Here is an 18,055-nt window from a genome sequence, read left to right on the forward strand (position 1 = left end):
GTCAACTCAAATAACCTAGTGATGATCTTGAAACACAAAATAGGTTTGTGTTGGATTTGGTGCTATTCCTGGTGGTTTGGCTTCTATTTGATGTTGAACGCGTTTCCTTTTCAACCCAAAACAACAAAAATTCCTTAACAGGTATGTTAAGGAATTGGATAGTTGTTTGCTAAGCTGATGCTTTCTTTTTGAATTATTGGTGCTTTTAGTTTCAGATGAATGAGTCATTTTTGTTTTAGTCCTTTACTTTTAATACAAGAAGTTTAAAAATACCCAAACTTTAATCCCTAAAATCATAAGTTTTTATTCCGTATAGTGTTAGCTTTAGAGATTAAAGTTTGGATATTTAAAAAATACACGAGTGAAAGCTTATGATTTTAAAAGTTGGAGACTAAAACATAAATGACTAATTTTTCTGACACAAAAAAACTCCATTAACCCTTTATTTTTTCCTGTTTTGTTGCTCTTGCATTGAGGAAGCTTCCTTATTGTGATTTCTCCTCTGTCTTAATTGAATTCCTCTCATTGAAAAAAAAGAGTCTGAATATGCAAAGATCATCCATTCTAAGAAAACATAGTCCGCACATTCAAAGCACTAATAATCCTTACGCTTCTAGGAGTTCCATCATTCCTTAACATCACATGAAGAAAAAAGAAAAGAACGCTAAGAAAATAAAAGGCACTAATATGATTATCCAAGGGCTATACGCTTCTAGGGTCGAAAGATATCGGGTAGTTGTCCTTGATTTAATATACAAATATTATGCGCATTTTTTTCTGGAGGTTCCATTTGAGATGCCAATTGAAAACTAGATGCGTTTTTTGAATGTTTGGTCTTCAGCTTTAAAGATTTAAGTAAGGCATGTGATCTAACTGTTTGGCACATTTGTTTATTTGATTTTATAATGCCATATTTAAAGAGCTTGATGATGAATGGGTCAGGTCAGGTCTGGTAAATGTTTTTCTTAATACTCGATGATGTCGGTGAACCACTTGGAAACAAATTACCAGTAGGTGTTTTAGCTGAATCTGAGGTTTGGTAAACCTTGCTATTGGATGTGCCACTTCACCACAGAACAGACTTCAATCTTTGTTCTATTTCTAAACCCAAATGCAGTATGCAGAAAGTTAATTTCTTTCTGCAGACTTCTGCATTAGCTGGTTAATAATTAGTCTGACAATGAGCTTGTTAATTATTTCTAAACTTTTCACTTGAATCTCAAGTTCTACTTTTGGGATTTCTAGCTGTTTGACTTCATACTTTAGTTTGCAAGTTGCAAAACTGGTTCCAGTCAACAATAGAAAGTTTCAGCTTCTTTTGTATGATGCCGCATTTAATTATTATTTCCATTATTTTAAAAGATTATTATAGAGTTTATTGTGAATCACCAAACATCCTTAAGACGTGTGACCAATTAATTTCAGCCATAAATTAACATATGTAACCATATAAGGAATTGATTAAAGCAAGCATGCTGCAAGTTGTAGGCAATGATTTAAATATTGATCAGTCGAGAAAGGATTCTCTCTAAGTGATTAAAAAAACAAATGGTCAACTCTCACAATATCATTGCACAGGACCCCATTCTTTGATCGGTCTTATATCATCAGGCTTCATGTCTCATGTTTATTAATTTTTTTGTTTAACTACACCAGTTAAACAAAATTCAATGTAAGCATATGCTTATATAAAAAATATCTGTAGGCCCTTCATTTATTGATATAATAAATAGATAAATAGGAATGTCATCCGAAAAGGCTTTTAACGAACATTATTATGAACAACAAACGAATGACAATTGACAACCCACCTCGCTATAATGAACTTTTTTCTCTATGACTCAATATACTACGTGATTTTAGTTTTTTTACTCTTGCATGTACACTAAACTGCTTCTATTACACGCAACACATAGTTGCATTATTCGACTCCCAAAAGCATATGACAAAAAAAATAAAATTGGGTGATCCCCTGTTGAAACTTAGGAAGCTTGAAAAAACTTGCTATTTACCCCTGTTCTGTACAGATGCAACTCGGATGCACTAGTAACCCTAATCTCAGTGTTAGCAGCTGCAAAAAGAACATCACCTTCGGTGACCACATGACCTTTGGGTGATCCTGTGTTCATTGTTCCTTCACCAACTGTGACCAAAAAGATGGAAGGACCTGGAACTGCTGGGAACACCACTGTTTCCCCTTGAGGAAGAATGCAACGATCAATCTCAAATTCCTCAAATGGTGGAGTATATTTATTTACATATGGATTAACAGAAACTCCATGCAAGATCTCAGGAGAACCCTGTAAGAAAATAGAGAAAAGAAAAAAATGTCCTCAAACACCCAATCTCGTATTCATGGCATAAATGGAGTGACTATTTCAAGCAAGGGTAGTCTTCCCTCAAAATGTGTATGCAGTCTTCACCTATATATGCATGCCTACTAGTATGCATGCACATGCCAACAGTTGAGTAAATATTACTCAAACAAATAGCCAACCAAGCAATCCATGTGGCATTATGAAGTCCAAGTATGCAAGTAACAGAAGAGAAGTCACCAATATGGATCAATCCATGGCCAAAATGAAATTCAAAAAAGAAAGACAATCGACTGGTGCCTAAGCTTAGTGATCAGGTGTAAGGCTGAAGTAAAAGGTTTAACATGTCATTGTTGGCATTCCTATAAAATAATGACCAAAGGAAAAAGTAAATTCCTTAAAGTAAGCTGAACATCTGATTGAAAAGATGCAGCAACAGCCTTGATGTATCATTTTACCTGTTTGTATGTGAGCATAGAACAAAGGGTCTGGACATCTCTATGTTTGGGAGTTAGGCCAGCTCGCACAACATTGTCAGAAGTTGCCATGCATTCAACACACTCCCCCGATAAATATGCATGCGGTTCATTTGCCCCTAGGAACAAAGCTTCACCAGGATTGAGTTTTACATGGTTAAGAAAGAAGGCTGCTATGACACCAACATCAGCTGGGTATTGTTTTTCCAACTGCAGCACCAGCTGCTCTTTATCTGTCAACTGCCTCACCTGATGCAAAATGAAAATAATACGGTATTAATTAATAATGCTGGCATAATTCAACAAAAAAAATAATAAAGTAATAAACAAACTAAGAACAGCATAAAGAGATTAATAATGCAACAAAAAGGTGAAATCATCTGAATAGTAAAACTGCCAGTATCCTCTATCCAGTATAAGTAGTTGTATTCATTACTCTTGACCATAGAGATTATGTGACCCTAAGAACAAACTAAATCCACCACATATTTCTAATCCTTTACAAAAATATGTCGCGCATCTCTCACATTCACACAGATTATATATTAGTGCAAGCAATCAACTAACCTCACTCTCCTTGAGTAGACGGCTTTTTAATCTGTTTACTGCATCCGTTACCCTGTCTTTACAAGCTGACATGAGGTCGGTGAACACTGCCTGCAGAACAGGTTTCACCTTCTCCTCACCATCCTGATCATTAGTTTGTAAGACCAAGTTTGTATTCGTAGCACCAACCAGTTCCACAATTTCAGGAACAGTATGAAGTACACCCTTGAGCTCCTGAACAGAAACAGGGCAGATTGCTCATTTGCTAACAGTGCATTTAAAAAACTGTCGTTGCATCTACCATAAATAAACTTTCTAATGCTTGAGTTAATGCAATTGATAAAATACAGATTTAAATTCTCATTTTAGAGAATTACAGAAATAAACCATGCCAGCACCATTATATAAGCTAAAGAATTAATTACATGGGTTCCCTCAATCCAAGCAGCTCACTGTTGTTACACCAATGAGTCATCAATTACTCATGTAAAACTAACATAGGTGTAGTTTGGCAGTTCCACACTAGCAGATTCATAGTAAAAACAAATCAAACTTCCACTATCTGCTCTATAACTAACACTTTCATATTTTATTCATTCACATGGTTATCAATTGATTTTTTTCACATGTTGCTCTCAATTAATTGTTTGGTCGGCTATCACAGATTGCATTGCATCAAAAAGGAGCCCGTGAACGAGGGGAAACGTGTTTGACATAATAACGAAAGTAAAGTGAGGAGAAAAAAGGACCACTAAGTCACATCACAGGGATTGTACCTAACAGGTGGGCAGTTCTTATCCAATCACTCAAAGTCCATGAGTACTGAATATTTTTAACTTTAAAAAAGTGACCTTTAACACATCAAACTATCAACGAACGCATAAAAAAAATTCTAATGTAATTGCCATGAACAACAAATTTAAGAGCGAAAATTCACATAAAGCCTATCCAATTTTCTTGCATAAAATAAGGCTCAAACTCAAAATATCCATTTAAAATTGGAAAAGACAACACAGACATAAAAAATTAATTGTTCTCGACACAGTCAATGAAAAACCAGACCAGTTTTTCTCATAAAACTCTTAAGCACTCGAAGAACTAAAAATATAATAATATAATAATAAGGTTAAATATTCATTTAATTCTTATCATTTTAAGTTTTAAGTTTTAGTCCCTGTATAAAAAAATGTAAGTTTTAGTCTTTACACAGTTTTTTTTTTTTTGGCGGGGATAAGATTTTGTAGCAGTTTTATACTGTCAAAAAGTTGTCCGAAGTTTTCTCAACAGGAGCCAAAATTAGCTTATATTCATTCATAGGGATTAAAACTTACAGTTTTCTTGTAGAGGACTAAAACTTAATAAAAAAAGTAATGTTATATCCTCCAATAAATTTTCCTACTATCTTGTAAAGAGAGTATTAAATGAAAAAGTAAATAATGTTTTGAAAATCTAAAACACATTGAATATTTAGCATACAGATTAGCAGGAGAATGTTGAAGAGGAGGATTTGGAATTATTCAACTTAAAATAATAATCCAGAGAAAGGAGTAGTACCTTGAGAGTGATGAATCCACAGAGAGCCTCAAAACTAGTGATGGCAAGAGCCATCTCAGGTTTGTGATTGGCATCTTTATACAAATCAGGGTGCAACTTATGCAGAGTCCTTGCCAACTCTTTATCCGGGTGAGCCTGAATAGACAAGGCCTTCCCCACAGACAGCACCTAATGCATGCAAAAAAAAAAAAAAAAAACAATCTTGTGCCATAACCGAGACACCCATTTACACAAAAACAAAAGGGGATCCAAAGCACACACCTTGAACAAGAAAGGGAGATCAGAACCCCATTTGTGAAGAACCTTGTCGCCGAGCACATCAGGGTTCTCCGAAATCCAAGCCTTAAGGGAGACCCCATTCCCATTCCTGTTGGAGGAGGCCAAAAAGGAAGGGCCTGAATCGTGGGTACCCATCCAAAGCTCGGCGAAAGGGTCCTCCGCGTGTAATTGAGACGCGGAATTGAGCGCGTGGAGTCTGGCAACCTCGGAGACGTGACCTGGCAGACCCCAATCGTAGTTCTTGACGGAGCAATGGAGCCTCTGAAGATTGGCGTCCTCCATGGCTGTGACGATAGCGAGAGTCTCAGAGAGGAGAAGAGAATGGGAATTGAGATTGAGGCATTGGCGAGTATTTGAAGCGTCACAGAGAGAGAAAGATGGCGCAAGCGGAGGAAAGGGAAGGGGTGGGGCGTGTCTTTTTCTGATGCAAACCTCCCTTTCTTCCTTCTTTGTCAAGTGTTGTGTTGTGTTGTGAATTGTGATGTGTGTGATCTTATCTTCCTTTTTCCTTCTTCAGCTTCCTCAGATGCGTCCTTGAGCACGAAATTTCATACACCAACAACGTCAGTCTCCAAACAATTTATGAACTTTCTTCCCCAGTTGTATCACGTTTCTGCAACTGTAATTCACTTTCACTTTTGTCTAAATAGAAACTGCTTTAGCCTAATAAAATAATATTCTGTCAACAAAAAAAGCCTAATAAAAAATTATCATGTTAAATATATTTTGAAAATATATTGACTATTAATGTTTGGATGAAGATACATCATAATCCACAGTTAAAGATTAATCCATCAATATATTAATATTTATTTAAAAAATTAACTTCTACTGCCAAATACTTTTCAATATAAATAAATGAAAATAAAACTTCTAATGGTTGGGGATTGAATGATATGACTAAAATAATGTGTATATAATTGGGCTTAAATTTTATTTTATAAGTTGATTTTTTTTAGAGTTAAGTTTGATATAAATCAAAATTTCAAGATGACATAAAAATTTATTTTAATGATTATTGTTGAACTTATCGTATTATCTTGTTGAGTTATCATCAAATTACTTATGTTTAATTTTACAAACTTCATATTTCATGATAAAAAGATAATCTTTGTGAAAGATATATTGAAAATCTCACATTAATTAATATTATAAAAAAAGATAATATATATAATTAAATAATAATTTTTTCCTTACAAGTCAAATTTTTAGGACTGAGTTAGTTATAATCCATATTTTAATGATATTACAAACAAGTTTTATGGATAAAATCAAATAATTATCTTATTTCAAATTAGACACCAACAAAATTAATAGATGCATGTTTTGTGTTATAAGATTATTTTTTACAAGGAAAGAAATCATGAATCTTGTGATGAATAAATTGTTTGATTAATAATAAAAAAATCGTGAACTTTTATATAAGTTTATTGAGAATAAAAGATAATGTATTATTTTTATAGGTTACTTTAATTATTTTTCACATTAAATAATTAAATAAATAAGAATACTATGTGATATTTATATCTTTCAAAAGGAAATATTTTAACTTGAGAAAGTTAAATTTGCACCTTCATTAGTAACAATTTCATGGCAACTTGGCTTAAAAATTCCTAAAAAATATTTTTTTTAATGGAAATGTTATTTGTTAAAATACATACTAAACTGTAGAAAAAAAGATTCTCAATTTAAAATCTTCATAATACTACAAACTTTTCCTTTTTTTAGATAAACTAAAAACTTTTTCCGTATTAAACGTCCTAATGGTGAAAAAAAATACTCGCTCATTCATTAAAAATGATATTGAAGATTGATACAAGCCATTAAAATTAGATCCCAATTTTAATTAAAAAAATGCTAGAAAAATTATAGCACAGCAATTAAACTTTGTTCATTTTACTAGTTTCCCCTCCCTCTCTTTTTCGTATGGTGAATAGGAAAATTGATTACTTCTTCAAATAACATTTTTTTAACGTCTATTTCCGGCCGTGTGTGGAAAACTAATCTCGTTTGATGAAATATAATATATATATATATATATATATATATATATATATATATATATATATATATATATATATATAAGTTGTAGCCTTTATAATAGAATATTTTTAATATATAAATTTTAAAACTGAATTAAGAATTGGTGCTGCTTTTAATAGTGTTTTTAGACCAACCTTCTATCTAATTCGTAAAGAAATAAAATCTCTTAAATTAAGGTGCTAATAATTAAGTTACGATTATTTTAACTTAGATAAATAAATAAAGAGAATTTAGGCATGCATTATTTGGTTGCATATCTGATCTGCTTCATAAATATAATGTTATTTTACTCTACATTCTGGTCGGTTGCAAATATTCTATAGCTAATTAATAGCTTTGATATTTTTCTTTTAATTTTAAGGTCTCTGTATTAAAAAAGTTAAAGTAAATCTTGATTAATCCAAATTGACTGACATGGATTTATTCAAAAGTAAGAAAGTTGTTATTGTGAAAATTTAAGAGCCGTCCGACTTAAGAGTAAAATTAAATTTGTTGTCATTTGATGGATTTAAAAAAATATTCTAACGCTATAAAAAGTGTTAATGCAATTTAGCTTGTAAATATTTTACGAGATGACAAATGAATATTGTGATGGTGTGTGTCCGAAAAAGGTTTCGTAGGTGAAAGAAAGATGCATGCTTTATTGACGAGGAAGCAAGCAATTAAATAAGACGAAGACGCACGTGAATGAGCAACATAAATAGAAAATGACAAAAGCACCCCCAAGTAACGCAGAAACGACGGCGTTGCATGGGTCGGTGCGGTGTGTTTGTAAATATCACCATCAAGTGGGTCCCAGTCAGTCCTTTTTCTGGCCGACAAAACCAGCCCATCTTCCATACACAAAACAATTCTTGATAAATATAATTAGTATTTCCAGCAATTTATGTATGAAAATAAACACACTAGTTATAGTTAATTGCCCTAGGAGAACAATATGGAATGGAGAAAAGGATTCAAGAGCTACTCTTAATAATTCATAATTCATTTGTTACTATGGACACCCAAAAGAAGAAATATGGGGCTTAATTTTCATATTCAATTTTGTTTCCCAAAGTCTATCAATTGTTAATTGTACGTATAAATTTATAAATTTTAATAAAGAAATATGTATAAGAAATTATAATATGATATTATAACGACTTTTTTATTGCTTTCACAATAGACACTTATATTCACTTGGAGAAGAGAGAGAGAGATTTTGTTGTAATGGACCGATAGTCGCCGATGCTTTGGCTAAACAAGCTATTACTGCTTTTATTCACTTTTTCAGATTTTTTAGGTTCCTCCTCAATCCTCATTGACTCATTGTATTAGCATTTTTTTTTTTGTAATATAATTATCACAATTTTAAATAAAATTGAACTAACTATATGAATCCAGTCTACTTAAAACCAATAAAGTTTGAGACGAAAAAAAAGTTTGTTTCAAACTTAAGAGGAGTTTGAAGCCAAATTAATTTTTATGAAATATAATTGAAACAAACTTGACTCAATTTGATTAGACTCAAATATAATTGAAGCCAAATTAAGTTTAATAACCCGGTTTTCAAGAAATTTAAACCATCCCACTCCCATAAGTATATCGTATATCAAAGGCTTCCAAAACTACTGAAATTAAATTCCCTTGTTAAGAGGATAGCTAGGGGAGGAATTCATGGGATATTATTCTGCTGAGATAAGGCATTGGATAATATCGATGTGAGGTGTAGTGAAGGGGTGATAGACTACTAAAGTCTAAAGAAGGAGAGGAATGCGAGAAGGAAGTAAAGGTAAATGATAAACTTTCTCTTGCTCTATTTCCATTGCCAATTTCTACATTTATATTTGGTTATAACATAATAGATAGCAGAATTCGCACGATTTGGTTATAACATAATAGATATTTTAGTGATAACTGAATTGGTGGACAAAGTAAAGGAATAATTTGTAATAACACAATTGTTGTTGTGCTTCAGGCACCATGTTGTTGCCATCACGGGGCCACGCGTAAGAGGGTATATATACAATAAAAATTATATATAGGGATTTAGAAAACTAATCCTTTTATAGAACCCACCCAGCATGAAGGGGATTTTCTGCAACTTGTGGATCGGATGATGTAATACACTTCTATAGTGAATGTGACATCTTGTTCATCAATAAGGTACACCCTTTTGTTTCACCATCATGTTACAAATTAAGTTCTAGCTTTAAGGAGTCGTTTTAAATAACCCATGTTATACCCCTTCAGACACTCACCAGTCACTATTAGACTTTCAAGCCATAAAATAATTTTCTCACCTACTTAACTCATTAAATCTTTATATTATTTTTATGAGATATTTCAATTAGATTTTAACTTTTTTTACTAATTAGAAAACTCATTTGGCGGTTCGGTAAGTAAATTTTATTTTAGTATATTTTCAGTAGCTTCTGGCATTTTTCGAAATGTTACTTAAAAAAACATTTTTTAAAACACTAGCTTCTAATTTCTAACTTTTTATATTTTCTTCACTTTTTATCATTGATATATTTATTCATTTTTTGTTACTTTTTAAAATAAATCATGATTTTATTAAATTTTTTTATTTTACACTTTTTACCTACTTAACTAGTTAGTTTTACTGAACACTTCTAATTTAATAGGTTAGTTTTCCAGCTTCCAGCTAATTTTTAAGCTAATTTTGCAAAACCTAGCCTTAGTCTTAGATAATTTGGTAAGGCAAAACACTCTCTTAGTATTTGAATTTTTGGACCCATGAGCTGGCCTAATGGGGAGAGATTTAGTCCCCATTTGTTTGCAGCGAAAATAGATTGAAAATGAATGAAATAAACAATAAAATAGTCTTAGATATTTTAGTAAGGCAAAAAACTCTCTTAGATATTTGAATTTTTGGACCCGTGAGTCGGCCTAATGGTGAGAGATTTAGTCCCCATTTGTTTGCAGCGAAAATGGACTAAAAATAAATATAAAATGAAGTGAAACTCACATTTACACTTTAATTTAATTCAAAACTTTCATCCCAAATCACTTTCATTCAATTCCACCAAATCCTTTATTAATTAATATGCATGAAGTCATAAATTTAAACATCAATGCGACCATAGTAAAAAGAGAAAAAAATATAAGTCGATAAATATACATGGACTTTGAATGCAGAGAACTCCAGTAAGTTGTGGGCTACACCCTGCTGCAATAGTGAAATATAAATAGGCTCCATGTCCTTTATTAGATCTTAGATGGTTTAATATTGGGCTTTGGTAGACCGAAAAAGGAAAAAAAAGGCCTGTTAGCTGTATGGGTGTTTGGTTCAATGAAAGATGGACATTTATTTCTTACATTCCTTTAATTGTTTGCTGCACTTCTTATTGCATTTCAGAAAATCTATTCTAAAATGAAAATTTATATTTTATAATGGACTTTTTAAAATAGAAAGATAAGTGCAGCAAACAAAAGTGAGAGCGTAGGAAATAATACCCTAAGAATGCATTTGGATAGAGAATTCTAACTGAGGAAAGTAATTTATCAGAGAATTTAATTTTCTTTAATCTAAAATTCATTGTTTGAATGTTTTTTATGAAGAATTTAAATATTTGGAATTTTAAAACAAAATTTTAAGCAACTAAAAATGTGAAATTTCAATTTCCTTCTAAAAGGTAAAAAATTGAAATTTTCTTCTTGATAGAAGAATCTTCTAAAATGTTTGTCTATTTCCTTTGTAACCTCCATCCTCTCTTCAACTGAAAGTTTTTGAAATTCTGTTCTCGAACTCGCAATTCTTCCCTCACGCTGATGATCCTCTTCTTCAAGAAATAGCGTCTAAGCTCGTGAAACATCGATCAGGTGTGGGCATAGGGGACATGTAGAACTGCATTCGTCAGTCAGGGGAGCAATCGTCGCTATCCATCACGTGACGGAGGTGCTTGCCGGTGCGGAAGGCTTGGGTCAAACCTTACATCGTTGACTGAATGTTGTGGTCGGATGTGGTGATGTACGCCGCTGTATCTTGGTTTTCGTGTGACTTTCCCTGTCGTATCAGTATTCTTCTCTTTGGAAGCACATCAAACATATCTTCTCTTCTATTTGCATTCATTTTCTTTCACTCTCACAATTTTAATTTTTTTTATCCAAACACAAAATTTTGAAAATAAAAGAATTTCAATTGAAATATTTCAAATTCTTAAAATTTAAAATTTTTCAGAATTTTAAATTTCGTCATCCAAACACATTCTAAATGATGGTGGAAGCTACAAAGAAGATTGAGTTGGAGTCTTAGGCAATGGTTTACCAAGAAAAATAGATACATTCCCTCTAGCTAGCATAAGTAACATGCCTTAACCATTGTTTGTTCTAATGGAATACGTCACATTTTCAATTTTTTTGCGCGAAATGGAAATGGAACTACTCTTTTAGTGGCATATTGAAATTACTTTTAATTGGTTTTGACTTTTCTTTGCGGTATCAATTTCTTTTGTTTATAATATTCCTTTTCTATATAAAGTGACTCTTTTATATAAATTTGTGGAAAACTAGCTTTCTGCATACTGCCATTTTGGTAACATTATGTAATTAGAAGTAAACAAGCACCTTCTCTGCATTAGTGGAACTGGGCAGAACTGTAGTTCTGAAGAAAGAAGAATATTGGGCCATACAAATTTATTATTCGTGATTCGTGATAAAAAAAGTGATCATATCTAAATTTGACGAATCAGAACCATAAACAGAGAAAGTAAGAGAATTTAACCATGGAACTCAATTAGCTATCATTCTTCAGTTAATAGTGGTTTATTTTCATGATCACTCTACTCTCTATATATAGCCTATAGCCATTCATATTATAAATTATAGGAAGTGCATGGCTGAGAATATAACAAGCTAGTTTGGATAGTCTTTTGGTGACCCTCAAAGGCTTCCACTACTTCATTTTACGATCGATTCAATATCGAGAAACATGAAGGTGCGGGAGCCTATGAAGGTTAACTAAAGGAACTACTCATATATATTTTGATCATCCTTGTGGGCCAAATACTGTGACTGTTTGAATTCGTCATATGTCATTGCATTTGCAGTTATATATTGGAGTTCCAATCTCTACTTCGGTTTTAGTTTGTTTGCAAATTGCAACTACTTTTGAAGTCCGCTGCTTTTATTCCAGAAATAAGAAAGATTATATAAATAAAAAAAAACTTAGATAGTATCTAATTTTCTACTGAGAAATGTTAGCAACACAACACAGTCTATTTATTATTAATTAAAATTTATTGTAAATTATAAAATTTCGTAAGTTCATCCTTATATAATGAACCTAACATATGTTTTTATAATTTTTAATAAATTTTAACTAATAAGAGATAATGTATTAAAGAGTGTGTTATTAGCACATTTTTTTTCTTTCTATTTTACATACTAAAATTAATTGGCATATATATAAAATTAGGTGAATCATCTTTGTTCTGGTCACAGATAACCTTCAGAGATTAGCTTGAAGATAATTTATTATCAATTCATTTGAAATGTGTGTTCTGCCGTTCTAGGATATTCTAAAGGGAACACATGACTCATGTTATTTCCTTGTATAATGGGGGAACATATCTAATACGAGAAAGAATAACTTGGGTATCACTTACTTGATCTAATCACAAGGGCTTGCTCAAAGAAATGTGAGAAGGCACTTTGTGGGTTGATTCTAGTAACATGATGGTTCATTGAAGGAATTAATATATATAGCTATCATTTAAGAATGATTATTTTATGGGAGAATGAGAGTGATCAATCTTAACTATTTGATTAAAACGAAAGATCAAAATTAAAACATTTTAAGTTCAAATTAAAACTTTATTTAACGGTAAAATCTTTTACTAGATCGGAAATCAAATATCAAATATCTTAAGGATTTAATTTATATTATTCTAAAATATCTCAAACATATCACCATCATGACCCACCACTATCATAATCATGATTGTTTTCGTCATAGCTATCATGGTTGTCCGCAACCACCGTCAACCATCACTATTGTCATCATTACTTTCACCACCAATATCGTGATCGTCGTTATGATTATCGTCGTCGTTACTAATATGATATCCACCGTTGTTGCCGCCATTACCATTGGATATCATGTCAGTAGCGATGAGAATTAAATCAATAAAAAATGATCCTTGTCTTCAAAAGAATGAGAGGGAAATTAAAGAAAGGATATGATGTTGCTTTGGGTGCAAAGATTAAGGTCCCTTCTTACCTCAAATGCTTAGCCATTGTGACTTTGTAAAGAAAAAGAGAAGAAGCAAGGATGATATATGAAGTTTTGATAGCTTTGTGGTTTTGATGATTATCCTCACACCTAATGCATGTGATGATATTTGTAATAGTTTTGTGCTTTTGTTGTTGCATTCGAGCACATTTTCACATGTGTAATTAATAAAGTGATACTTCTTTCATCTCATAATAATGATCATATAAGAAAAAAATATTTCAAGATAATTATCATTTAAATTTTTTAATATAATACTAATTACTTTTTTCTCACTTATATCCCATATAATATTAATTATATGAGTTAAAACAACAAAAAAAATAAAATAATGATAATAATGTTAATTTTATAAAATTGTTATTCTCTTTTTTCTATTATTGATTTTTCTTGATATTTGTCAAAATAACTTAGGACGACAATTGTAATGAAATGAAGGAAATAGTTTTTTGCTGCTTAAATGATGTTTAAAATTACAAAAATTAAAAACTTCTTTGCAAATTACATGAAAATTTATGTGCTCAATTTTTGTTATATGGTTCCACAAATCTTAAAATTGATGAGGAATTTAAAATGATTTAAGAATAATTACATTATATCAGTATTCATTGATTAAAAAATAATATTGATAAAAGAATAGTATATAACTTATTTTATCACGCTAAAACATTTATACATTTATAAAATTTTATTACAATAAATTTAAATAATTTAATTATCAAGTTATAATTGGAATATATATTATATATACAAACTATTTTTATACATGTATAATATAAATATCAATAATAATGCGTGCATAGAGGAACATATACTAGTTTTACTATAGATTTTAATCTCTTCTCTTTGTAGCTATAATTTTTGGATAAGAAAGATAAAGAATTGAAATTGATTTTGATATTCCCCCCATAAACAGTAGATGTGAGGGATAAATATTTAGGCATAGAAGTAATATTGTTATAAAGTAACATAAAAAAAAAATTTATGTGACGAAAGAACAAAATCTCAATGTATGATTTCTCTTGTTAAAAAAAACACGAGCCTTCGAAAGCAACAATATTTCTAAACTAGACTTGTGAGACCGAAGTCGGTTAATAGATATATGTGACCAATTAACAATCTCAGAAATTTAAGTTCTTAAGTAAATTAAAGATGTATAAACGATTTTATGTTATATATCCATAAAAGAGATGAATGAAAGCTAGATGTTTTAGGACTTCATTAAAGTGGAATCATGGTCATGGGATGGGAATTTCTTGTGTAAATTGAATTGAAATCAGTCCAACTAATCGGGGAGGGGTGGGGATACATAATCCGTACAATAATGATTAATCCTTGCAAGAAATGGAACTACTGTTTTAGTGGCATAATGTAAATATTTTTAATTAGTTTTGACTTTTCTTGAATTTCTTTTTGAAGCCCTTCTGCGTATAATATTCCTTTATATATATAAAGTTACTTTTTAATCTATACTTTATAAATTCGTGGAAAACTAGCTTTCTGCATAACCAAATCGAATCATCAAGTTGCAAATTAATATATATTAAGTCAAATGCACATTTTCTCAGCTATTGATTGTCAACTGCAGATAAGAATAATAATTCATGCAAAAGATGTCATGTTGCCACTTTGGTAACATTCTGTTAGAAACAAACAAGCACCATCTTTGCATTGGTGGAACTGGGCTGAACTGTAATTCTGAACAAAGTAGGTTCTGGGGCCATATATGATTCGTGATATAGAAAAGTAAACACATCTAAATGTGGCGAATCAGAATCACAAACAGAGAAAGTAAGAGAATTTAGCTAGGAAACACAATTAACTATTCTTCAGTAAATAGTGCTTTATTTTCATAATCACTATCTATCTATATCTATCTTAGTAATGAAGTGCATGGCTAAGAATATCACAAGTTTGAATAGAGGATGCTTTTAGCTAGTGACCCTCAAATACTTTCAATATTTCATTTTTTATCGATTCATTATCGATAAACATGAAGGCGTGCGTGAAAGCTGTTGGGGTTCACCAAAGGAACTCCTCATGTATTTTTGTCATCCTTGTGAGTGATAATGTGAGTGTGAGTGTTTGAATTGGTGATGTGTTATTGCATTGCAGTTCAAATCTCAACTGCGATATTACACTTGCAACAAATTAATTACATGATTAAACTCCAGAGTTCATTTTACCATTTATTGATCCGACTAATATTATTAGACTTTTGGGAATACCATGTGTCTATAGTCTTCACATGAAAAATATATATTATATGGTCTAAATTAAATCATGCGTGATCCAGATCAATCTCTATATTTTTGAACTATCTACAAACTTGTATAGCTAGCTAATTGCACTGCAAAACATATTTTTCACAGTTTGAAAAATTATTAATTTATATTAAAACATTTTGAAATTGAAAACTTATAAGAGATTATTAAATAATATAAATAATTAGAATGAATTTTTTACGTTTGTACAGAAATTATTAAATTAATATAAATATATATCAAGTTTTACGCTTGAACTTGAAGAAGCTAGATCAATTCTTTTTTTTAATTAAATATGTTGCCTCAAACTCAAAGAATGGTGTGGATTAAGAGAATCCTACAGCATCTGACCTTTGGCTTCATAAAAAGTTGAAACGGGGCCAAGATGGTCGTAGCAAATCAAAGCATAGGAAAAGAACCGACATTTGTTGGTTTATTTAAGACTTCAAGTAGTAGAGATTTCGATTTTTAATTTACTCTATCTAAATAAGATTTTATTTTCATTTTCTATAAATAAAAACTAATAGTTCAAAGACTTTATTAAAAAAAATTAATCTAATTTTAATTGTGATCTAAATAAAAATTTCAAAAGAAAAAATAACATGAAAAGAATTTAAAATGGAAATCATTTATATAAATAAAATATATAAAATGCAATACACTATTTTCATATCACCTTTTTAATTAAATAATAAAAATAAAAAATACATATTTTAACATATTCTAATTTTTCAAACGAATAAAACATGGTAAACAAATGACAGCGAAGTAGCTATTTTTGATTGAATGGGTGACTTATTAGCAACACATATATTAGGTTGGGGGAAGATATATCTGAATTCAGATAATGTATTATAAAACGTTAATAAATTTTAAGTGTGACAAAATTTTGGATTGATGATTAATCTTCAAAGGACACCTCAAGATATCACCAAATTAAGGATATAAAACCTAATTAAAGTAGATACCAAAAAAACAAGTTGCTCATAAATCTATCACTCGATCTCTATTTAATTTTCATGCGTTGGTCAGACTTATATTCTTTTTACACTTAATTCAGCAAAAGCCAGAAGGTGTACCAAAAAGTCAGCCACTACAATATAGAGAGATGCAAAAAGATATGGTGTTGATGCATACCAAAATTAAGAAAAATAAAGGAACCCAAAACTATCACATGCTTACATGGACCATGCTGGTCGGACAATGATATATTATCTCACATAGGGTAATTTAGGTAAACTTTATCTTAAGAGCTTCAAAATCAAAACCCTGCTTATAGAGTTTGTTTATAATTTTCTTGGTGAACTATCTTATAATATGTATCACGTTTACCTTTATATATATATATATATATATATATATATATATATATATATATATATATATTATTTAACTAAATTTGGTTTGGAAAACCCTAATATTGCTGGTACTGACTATTGATACCTGCTTATTTGATTCTCTTTAATGTTGACTCATGGCTTGTCACTGTGGTCTGCTAAATGGTCCATTATCAAATCATTTCATGAATCGGATCTGCAAAGTTATACAATTGGTGGCATTTTGTAATTATCTTCAATCTGTTTTGACTTATGTGGGCATTTTGGATGAACGGCTTCTATTTGTAATATTCCTTTTCTCGTTGAAGTCATTTTTTTAATCTATTCTCCACGAGTTGTGTACAATGGAGAGAAAATTTCATGCAGAAGATGCCATTTTCCCTTTTGTGGCAACATTCAATTAGAAGTAAACGAGCACTATATATCTCTATCTTTGTGGAATTTAGTTGAGCTGTCATTTTAAACAATGAGGGTTTCTGGAGACATTGAAGTTCATTATTCGCTATCCAAAAAGTAATCATATCTTAAATTTGGCGAATCAAACCTGATCAGCAAAGAGAGTAAGAGAATTTTCTTTGGCAAATTGTGATTCATTTTCATCACGTGCCTTATCACACTATAAATATGGACTACTACACATGCAGCCTTTCAGATTAAGGTATAAGGTGTAATTGGCCGAGAAATAAACAAGTTTCTTATAGGTCTATGCATGAAGTTGTACATAGAGCATGCTTTTTAGTGGCCTCAAAGGCTTCCACTACTGCATGTTTCTGTCGGTTTAATATATCCTGAAACAAGTAGTAGTGGATGCCTGGAGGTCCATTAAAGGCAAGTACTGCTCATGTTTTTATCATCTGAAATTTCTACAATATTTTTGAACAAAATATAATTGTGACTGTATACATGACTATTTAATTTGAATCAATTTTTATCATTTTGTTCTGTTGCAGTTATATTGGAGTTCCTGCTCAACTTCATTCTTGCAGCTAAATGTAAACTCCAGAGT

The 18,055-nt window shown here is 31.0% G+C and overlaps 1 protein-coding gene and 2 non-coding genes across 3 annotated transcripts; 2 read left to right on the forward strand and 1 right to left on the reverse strand.

The window, feature by feature from the left end:
* Positions 1–1,689: 1,689 nt before the first annotated feature.
* Positions 1,690–5,798, reverse strand: LOC100815644 (mannose-6-phosphate isomerase 1). The gene is made up of 5 exons (XM_003532295.4): positions 5,153–5,798; positions 4,892–5,059; positions 3,359–3,571; positions 2,774–3,040; positions 1,690–2,300 (listed from the first exon to the last, which is right to left on the reverse strand). The coding sequence occupies exons 1-5, from the start codon at positions 5,450–5,452 to the stop codon at positions 1,983–1,985; spliced, it is 1,266 nt and encodes a 421-aa protein (XP_003532343.1). The 5' UTR covers positions 5,453–5,798; the 3' UTR covers positions 1,690–1,982.
* Positions 5,799–12,080: 6,282 nt separating this feature from the next.
* On the forward strand, positions 12,081–12,186 carry MIR5037D (microRNA MIR5037d). Its single transcript, NR_048909.1, has one exon. It is a non-coding gene; the product is annotated as a microRNA MIR5037d (primary transcript).
* Positions 12,187–17,730: 5,544 nt separating this feature from the next.
* MIR5037A (microRNA MIR5037a) lies at positions 17,731–17,881 on the forward strand. The gene has a single exon (NR_048821.1). It is a non-coding gene; the product is annotated as a microRNA MIR5037a (primary transcript).
* The last annotated feature ends 174 nt before the right edge of the window (positions 17,882–18,055 follow it).

Source organism: Glycine max, chromosome 8 (assembly GCF_000004515.6).
Source record: "Glycine max cultivar Williams 82 chromosome 8, Glycine_max_v4.0, whole genome shotgun sequence".
Lineage (NCBI taxonomy): Eukaryota > Viridiplantae > Streptophyta > Magnoliopsida > Fabales > Fabaceae > Glycine > Glycine max.

Coding starts and splice junctions, on each gene's coding strand:
- LOC100815644 (XM_003532295.4), bottom strand. CDS start 5,452: ATGGAGGACGCCAATCTTCAGAGGCTCCATTGCTCCGTCAAGAACTAC. Junction 5,060..5,152: donor ATCTCCCTTTCTTGTTCAAG/GTGTGTGCTTTG, acceptor TGCATGCATTAG/GTGCTGTCTGTGGGGAAGGC. Junction 3,572..4,891: donor GTGGATTCATCACTCTCAAG/GTACTACTCCTT, acceptor GTTTCTGTTCAG/GAGCTCAAGGGTGTACTTCA.